The 8989-nt window shown below is 43.5% G+C and overlaps 1 protein-coding gene across 9 annotated transcripts in view; it reads right to left on the bottom strand.

The window, feature by feature from the left end:
• Positions 1-204: 204 nt before the first annotated feature.
• Positions 205-8989, bottom strand: part of DYRK1A (dual specificity tyrosine phosphorylation regulated kinase 1A) — a 125733-nt gene continuing 116948 nt past the window's right edge. For 8 of the 9 annotated variants that reach the window (XM_045585232.1, XM_045585230.1, XM_036448546.2 and 5 more), the window contains 2 exons: positions 8815-8939; positions 205-3416 (listed from right to left, as the gene is read on the bottom strand). In XM_045585232.1, the coding sequence (XP_045441188.1) occupies positions 2796-3416; positions 8815-8939 (746 nt within the window). In that variant the 3' untranslated portion in view covers positions 205-2795. Of the gene's footprint in view, positions 3417-8163; positions 8195-8813; positions 8940-8989 lie in introns of all 9 variants that reach the window. The other variant, XM_045585236.1, reaches the window with a different exon arrangement.

Here is an 8989-nt window from a genome sequence, read left to right as displayed (position 1 = left end):
AAAATGATCCGTTAAACCTTCAATTCTTCTGAGAGTTTTGAAGCCTGAGTCTATGTAACTATTTTCCTTTTACATGTGACTAACCTGATGCTCAGTGTACCGACCAGACCATTACCTGCGCCAGGTAAATTGCATAGGAAGGTTTTTACTGTGTTCACATTGCTCTGAAATTAATTTTTAAAAAGCATAGTAAAGAGTCTGAGGACAAATTATTCAACTGTTTATCATACATAAGACCGCATGACTATAATACAAAGGGGATTCTTTTCATTTAACGTTACAATATACACAGCAAGTCCGGACCAGATCTTACAATCTGCACACAGGTATTTAACCTTTTCCATGCTGTTTATGTTTACAATGCACAGAAGTCCTGTAACCAAACCGTGTAGAAAAGCACACAAAACTGGACTGTAACATAACACAGTGTGCAGAAGCACTGGGTTGTATGACTTCCTTTATGTGAGTAGCGGTTTAAAAACTACTTTCGTTTTTTGGTGCTTTTTTAAGATGTGGCAACCAGCACAGAAAAAAATGACCTGACCCATATGGTATCACCACCTTATATTCCTAAACAGCAGTAACTACTGAGTTCCTTTTGATATTGCTATACTCAAGATGATATCCTTTTATTCACTGTAAACCTTTATGAACTACCAAGTTCAAAAATCATCCACAGGCTTGACATTTAATTACAAAATAAATATGGATTTCCTGATTAACAACAAAAAGAATTTTGTGTGGTGTACAGAAACGGATTATCTCCACGTTTCCATTCACAGTCACATAGTTCTCAGCCTTTCTCTCAGCACGTTTACACATGAAACCTGCGTGTGCTCAGAAAGCGTTGGCCTAGGCAGCCCCACGGGATTGACCAATAAGAAGTGACTGGTGTTCTGCTGAGTTGTTTGAACAGGGTTATCGGCAGAGGTAGATTACTGCTTCTCTCCTAGGCTTCTTTTGATCCCGGACAGTAAGTGACTCATCTTCATTCTCCCCAGTCACCCGCTCAAAGGTGTGACACACTACCACTGGTCAATTTAAAATGGGAACACAAATCTAGCAACTGCCAGCCTGCGCCACGTTAAGGCAGCGTCACCCCGAGCCCAGGCCCTGCCCACGCCAGCCGCTCGCACTGGGCCAGGTGCGGGGCCTCGCTCTGCTCGTGCTCACTCGGGACCTGTTGGTGCCACCCAGGGCTTGCTTTCAGCTTACGTGTAGGTTAATCAGGAATACAAGAATCAACTGCTGGCTCCACCGCTTCTGGATCCAGTGTCCCTCTCCCTTCAGAAGCCTGAACACGTTAGAATGTAACAGGTGTTGTAGTCTTGAATTAGATGTCAATCTATTATGTTCAGTACACAGATTGCAGTAAATGTATTGGCTATGGGTTCAACAGTTCCAGTTTTGTTTAAGCAATAGTACAGCCATAATTTTCAACTGACATTTAAAAATGGTCTAGTTACACCTTGTGTCAAAGTGCAGAACTGCTACATTATTGGTTACAGACATCTATGTGCTATAAAAACAGCTTTGGTACAATAAATTATCAAAAAAGAAAATAAATTTTTGTAAAATTCACAGCATAATTGTGAGGCAAAAAAGCAGTCACATAAAATTCTGCATTTTTTAAAAAATGTTCAGGATGAACAGAAGACATCTTTGTGCAGAAGAAATGGTGGAGATACCACGTGCCAAGAAAAAGCAAAAGAAAAGTAAAAAGCAGGAAGGGACACAGCTGTAGCTATTTCCATCAAAGCAAACCACTACCTCTGTGACCTTCAACCAATAAGGAAGTCAGCTTTATGACACACGCAAAGTGACCTTGCAATACCTTACAATTAGTGGGTCACAAAAGTCTGTTTAAAAGAAAGGCCTCTTGAATTACCCATTCTGTGTGTTTTCAGCATTAAGGACTGTCTGCGAAAGCATGTCCAAAGTGATTGCATCTGAAATGGTAGGCTCTTCTCGTTTCGAGTCCAAATCCATAAGGCCAAAGGTTATCCCAAAGACCACCACTCAGACCTCCCCAGGACTGGCCGCGACTGACCCGTTGATTGCTTCTCAGTGCACCTTGGTTGGGAGACCAGTCACGTTCGCTCCTCTCACTGCGGCCTCTCCCACGGGAGACCCACAGGATCCCATGTAATTGCTGCTTTGCTCCTCAGTAGGTTCAGACAGGAGCGCGCTGATCCCCGCCACGTAGCATGCTCACTGTGCCTGACACTCCGGACCACCGTCCCTCCGCGCTGCAGGTGGTGTGTGAGCTGGAGCTCCCTCTTCCTGACAGAACTGCATCTCCGTGCCCACGTGTGTTTAGAGGACTGAACAACCCACCCCCCACCCACAACAAAACAAAAACAAAACAAAACAAAACGGGAAAAAACACCCTCGTGGGGCCCTTTATGCAAATTAGGTGCAGTGCCTTTTTATTTTAAAATTAGTTGGCAAATGACCAAGACCAACATCTGAACATGAACTTCTGTGGAATAGAAAGACAAAAAAACCCACTACGACTGGGATGGGCAAGGTGAAGTGGGGGAGGCAAAAAGAGGACACCTCGGAGCTGTCCACGAAGGTGGGTTTGGACATGGCTCCTTTAAAAACTTCACTGTCCCTTTGCAATCTTTTCAAGTTAAAAAAAAGTCAGCTTTGCCCTCTCGTAGCGGTTCAGTGTGTTAATCTCCTTCTGATTCAAGCAGCTTTGCACTTTGTTTTTTTTTGTTTTTGTTTTTTTGGAAAAAAACACCACTTCTATAAAAACACACAAGAAACAAACTCAAGTTTCAATTTAGTCACGAGCTAGCTACAGGACTCTGTTGCACACAAACTCCTGTCATGGGGGACTCTTCTCTGTCGGCCCCCTGCCTCATTGTCAGAGGTCCCTCAGTCATGTAATGTGCAGGACCTGTGTTAGCGGAAAATTGGTATGTTGGATGTCCAGCTATGCCAGTCTCTTGGCGGGGATTGGAGTAGACGGTTAAATTAACGTCCATAGCTCCATTCTGTCCAAAGTCCAAGGTATTAGCAGCCACTGGGCGGTTCTGGTAGGCCTGGTTGCCTTGGTTACCAGTAGAGGAGGAAGAGGTGGAGGAAGAAGTAGTTGAGGAAGACAGAGATGTCATGGAGTGGTGACTATGGCCAACCTCCATAGAATCCTGGGTAGAGGAGCTATTCGTTGGAGAATTGTAGACCCTTGGCCTGGTCCGGTTACCCAAGGCTTGTTGTCCATGGTGGTGGTGGTGGTGGTGGTGGTGGTGGTGGTGATGGGAACTGTTTCCATGGTGATGATGCAATGCATTCTGTTGAGGGGCTACATGAAAGGTCGTTTCTTGAACAGGATGAGTTTCGACAGTGACCTGTGTAGGAGCTTCAGTGCCTGACCAGCCGAGAGGAGCAGGGAACTGCTGACGCACCTGGAAGAACGGATGTTTGGGTTTAGGCGGAGTACTTTTCAGAGTTTTAATCTTCAGTCAAAAGCTACAGCACTAGCATTTACATCGACAGGAAGGTTTTGAAACTTAAGTTAGTTCTATAATGCAAAATCCCAAACATGTTCAAGAGAACAAAGTATTTAATTATGAAAGCTACAATTTTTAGCAAGTTATATCCATAAATAGATTCATGTGTTTCACAGGCCACTCTTTTCCCTTGGAAGTACCTTCTATGCCAAGGACAAATAAATTCTTTTCTGGAAAGAGACAGCTAAGTAAATATTTGAGGAAGTCCGAAAGGAATTCTTTACTTTCCTCCTAAGGCCCTTCTCTCCATCCTCTGTTCCAGTATAAGCACTGCTGTCCATTCACCGCTCAGCCATTCCTCCATCCAAACCAACAGCAATACTATTAACAGTATCTTCAGACTAGATCCCACACCTGGAAACTTTCTTCCTCTCCATCCCAGGCCACTGCCATCTCTTGCCTAAAAATTATACAACAGCCTCCTCAATCAACTTCCACCTTCCATCCTTGCCTTCTTCCAATTTATCCTCCAAAAAGCCAAAAGAATCTTTTTAGAAACACAAATCCAAATTAGGCAAGTAAAAGAAATAAAAGGCATTCAAATTGAAAAGGATAGTACAAAACTATCACTATTTGCAAATGACATATACATAAAATTCTAGGCATAAAAAACTGATAGACTAAACAAATTCAGTTAGGATGAACAAAATCAATACACAAAAATCTATTGCATTTCTATACACTAATAATGAATTATCAGAAGAATAAAGAAAATAATCCTATTTATAACTGCATCTAAAAGAATAAAATAGCCCAGGCCAATTAGTTCAGTAGCTTAGAATGTTGTCCCACTATGCCAACATTACAGGTTCGATCCCCATTTAGAGTACGTACAAGTTGTAACTGACCATGAATGCATAAATAAGTAGAACAACAAATCAATGTTTCTCCTCTCTCTAAAATCAATCAATAAAAAAATTTTAAAATAAGCCGAAACCGGTTTGGCTCAGTGGTAGAGCATTGGTCTGCGGACTGAAAAGTCCTGGGTTCGATTCCGGTCAAGGGCATGTACATTGGTTGCGGGCACATCCCCAGTAAGGGGTGTGCAAGAGGCAGCTGGTTGATGTTTCTCTCTCATCGACGTTTCTAGCTCTCTATCCCTCTCTCCTCCTCTCTGTAAAAAATCAATAAAATATATTTAAAAATTTTTTTTAAATAAGCATTATACTCCTTGATTTCAAACTAAATTACAAAAATATAGTAATTAAAACAGTATGATAATGGCAATAAAAACAGGCACACAGTTCAATGAAACAGAGAGCCTAGATATAAACCCCTGCATATATGATCAATTATCTATGACAAAGAAGCCCAGAATCAACCCTGAGAAAAGGACAGGGTCTCCAATAAATGGTGCTAGGAACACTGGACAGCCACGTGTAAAAGAATGACTTCGACCACTACTGACATCACATACAAAAACTAACTCAGAGCGACGAAGACTTAACAAAAGACTGAAACCATAGCTGGTCCCGAAGAAAACGGGCAGAGCAACTGACATAGGTCTTGCGATGATTTCTTTAATTGACACCAAAGTACAAGCAAAGAGAGAAAAATAAACAAGCGGACCTACATCAAACTGAAAGTCTCGGCACAGCAAAGGAAGCCATCAACAAAATGAAACAAAACCTACCAATCAGGAGAAAATATTTGCACATCATATATCTGATAGGAGTTAATATCTAAAATATGTTAGAAAATAAACAAATAAAAATCTCACAACTTAATAGTAAAATGACAAACAAAAATCCACACCAATCTGATTGGGGGGGGGGGGGGGGGAACAGGTGGAAGATGTGAATTGACATTTTTCCAAAGAGGATATACAAACAGCCAATAGTTAACTGAAAAGATGCTCACCATCATTAATCATGAAAGAAATTATAATCGAAACCACCGGAGATATCGCTTCACACAAATAACAGTGTGACTATTATTTCAAAACAAAACACAACACAGCTGACGACGAGAATGTGGAGAAGAGAGCCCTCGTGCACTGTTCCTAAGAATGTAGATTGGTGCAGCTGCTATGAAAGACAGTACAGAAGTTCCTAAAAAACTAAAAAGAGAACTACCGCCCTGGCCAGTGTGGCTCCGTTGGGTGGGTATCTTCCTGTGCACTGGAAGGTTGCCGGTTCGAGTCCCAGCTGGGGCATGTGCCTGGGTTGTGGACTCAATCTCCAGTTAGGGGCATGCAGGAGGCAGCCAACTGATGTTTCTCTCTCTCTCTCTGCCCCTCTCCCTTCCTCTCTCCCCCTAATGTCAATAAACTATTCTTTTCTTTAAGAAATAAAAATAAAATAATAAAAATAGAACCACCTTATGATTCAGCAATCCCACTTGTGGGTATTTATGCAAAGAAAACAAAAGCACTAATTCAAAAAGATTCCCATGTTCATTATAGCATTATTTGCAATAACCAAGTTACAGAAACAAGCTAAGTGTCCATTAATGGATGCATGGATAAAGAAATTGTGGTATATGTAAAATGGAATAGTATTTAGCCATTAAAAATGAGGTTTTGCTTTTTGCAAGTGCCTGGATGGACCTAAACAGTATTCTGCCTAGTGAAATAAGCCAGGCAAAGAAAGATAAATACTACATAATCTCTCTTGTATGTGGAATCTTAAAAAAAAAGAAAGAAAACACACACACCAAAACCCCTCCTATTCACATATATAGAAAACAGACTGGTGGTTGCCAGAGGCGGGGTTGGGGGTGGAGGTGGGGTGGTGAAGGGGCCAGAAGAGTCAAAGAAAAATGCAGTTAACATAAAGCCCGAACCCAATCACTTCACATTTAAAATCTTTTAGTGACTTCTCATGGCACTCAGAAACTCACAGGATAATCTAAAGCCATCCCATGGTCTGCACAGATCGGGCCAATGCCTTCCCCTCTAGCCATCCTCACTCCTGCTGTCAGGTTCTAACGCACAGGGTCTCCCTCTGTTCTTCCTCCTGGGTAAGGTCTTTCAAATGCCACAGGGCACCTGTGCTTCCTGTTCCTTCTGCCTAGGATGCTCTGATTTCCACCTTCTGCTTGGATGCTTCTTTATCATCATTTCAGTTCCAGAGTCTTCCCTGATCCCCCTGGCTAATGCCCACTCCCGGGGCAGAGACTGCTGGCTGTCCACAAAGGAGCTCCTCTCTTCTTGAGCGCACGACTGCGCTGCATGTAGGAATGGCCGTGTGCCTCCACTTTAGCTAACGGAAAATAAGTAAAAGCTTCTCTGTCACGGCCACACAGGGCCACACCATTCCTCCCCAGGCCTTCCGCCCGCTGACTGCAACAAGCCACTAGGCCTTAGGGAATGGAGGAGCCGGGACATGAGGAGAGAGCCATGTCCCTAAGCTGAATACCTACTCCAGACTGAGACATAAAAGAGAAACTGCATATTCTGAGCTATCATGTATTGGGGCTATGCTAGCCATTTGCCTAGTTGAACTGATACATCCCACCCAACAAAGGGCCACTTTCTATTACATTACCTGCCTTCTCTGTTTACACAGCCAATGGTGCCTGCCCTTCTTATTCCTCGGGACAGCGTCGTTTATTTACTGTCTCACTATAAGCTCCAGGAAGGCCAAGCCTGTCTCTACCCCAGCAGCTGGCACAGACCATTAAGTATTCACTCAACAAAGTGGTCGGAGAACCAAAATTCAAAAATACAATTGAAAACAATCCACTAGAAAAAGAGGCAGAAAGTCCTCAGAAAACACTAATGGTTCATAAACCATGAAGCTACTAAAATTAACTCATAAGAAAAAATAAGCAAAATAAAACTATTCTTCACTAGCATTTTCCATTTCACAGTGACCCAAAGGTAATCACACTGGCTGCTTTTCCAAACTCTGTTCATGGCAAACCTAGAGAGGGCGATTTGGCAACAGCTGTCACATCAAAACACACGCCTCTGACCCAGCAACCTCACAACCAGGAACTGCTATCACAAACTGCGCATGTGCGGGAGGACATGTGTAGGTTATTTATTACAGCATAACTGGTAGTGGTAAAAAAAAAAAAAGCTGACAAGCTAACTGTCCATTAACAGAGGACTGCAGGGGTGACTTATGGAATATCTAAGCAAAAAGATACTGTGTGACTATTTTTTTCTAAAGAAAAAGCTATCTAAAATATCTCTAAAAATATATTAAACAAATATGTAAAATGTGTTAAAAAATGTGAAACTGTATACAATATACAAAAATTAGGTGAAAATGCATATATACTTTATGTTTGCATGTCAAAAAATATCCCAACTAATAACATAAATTAGAAATTGGATGTCTATAGGACATAAAAGGGACGACTTCATTGAATCCCCCTTTATATTACTTATTTTAACCATATGAGTATATCAGCTATTCAAAAGCTACGTAAGAGAGGATCTGAGGCCCAGCAGAGGCAGGCCGGTGCTAAGAACAGTAGCCACTGCGTCTCTGATGCGCGAGGTCTCCCCAGGCGTCCGGAGCCCAGGCACAGGATGGGGAGGGAAGCCGCCCCGCAGTGCCACTGCACTCCCATGGCACACTGAGCCCTCATTCCCAAGTACCACACAGCGGTGCGCAGGGAATCAACTATTTTACAAAGCAATGTTACCACCACCACATGCTTCACCTCAACTTTTAAAAAAAGTTATTACTTAAATGAGTTTCTCTTCAACAGGTTTAAAAACCAAAAAGGGGAAAAAGAAAAAAAAAGGAAAAAAAAAAAAAAAAAAGCAAACCCCCCCCGAAGAATACAAAACAATGTGGAGCTGAAATCAAACTACAAACTGATCAGAACCCAGGACTACCGGCGCTGAGGGACTACAGTGGGCGCACCAACGGCGGCTCAGGGGCCGAGCGTCCACCTCGGAACCAGGAGGTCACGGTTCAATTCCCGGTCAGGGCACAGGCCGGGTTGCGGGCTCCATGCCCAGTGTGGGGTGTGCAGGAGGCAGCCCATCAATGCTTCTCTCTTATTGACGTTTCTCTCTCTCCCCCTCTCTGGGATCAATAACAATATATTAAAAAAACAAAGAGAAGTTCCTTTCAAAAGTGTTTCAAATAAAAATCACACCTGGGGTAGAGTGCAGTCAACAACAATAAAACAAGAGACCTTTTCAGCAGTGGCTGGTGTGCACCGTAAACGTTAGCTCTCTATAACCAGGGGATTGCACGGACGTGCCTCTTCAGCTAGAATCCGCACGGGGGAAGCGGTGACCCTGAGACCGTGCCCTTCACTCCACGGGCACTCGGCACCGATGGCCAGGCCGCGTGGGCAGGAGCGCACCAGGGCGGGGCGAGCTCACCTGGGGACTGTGTGTCTCACAGTCCATGGCCTGCACGGCGGCTGAGAAGTGCCCGCCGCTGTGCCGATGCTGGTGCGTGGGGTCCGACCTGGCTCGCCCACTGTTGCTCGTCCCCGAGGACCCACCTGAAGCATTGCAACACAAACCACGGTGAGGACACAGGCAGTTTTGTTCG

Source organism: Pipistrellus kuhlii, unplaced genomic scaffold, assembly GCF_014108245.1.
Source record: "Pipistrellus kuhlii isolate mPipKuh1 unplaced genomic scaffold, mPipKuh1.p scaffold_m20_p_2, whole genome shotgun sequence".
Taxonomy (NCBI): domain Eukaryota; kingdom Metazoa; phylum Chordata; class Mammalia; order Chiroptera; family Vespertilionidae; genus Pipistrellus; species Pipistrellus kuhlii.
Note: the sequence above shows the minus strand (reverse complement) of the source record. Positions and strands in the feature narration are given on the sequence as shown.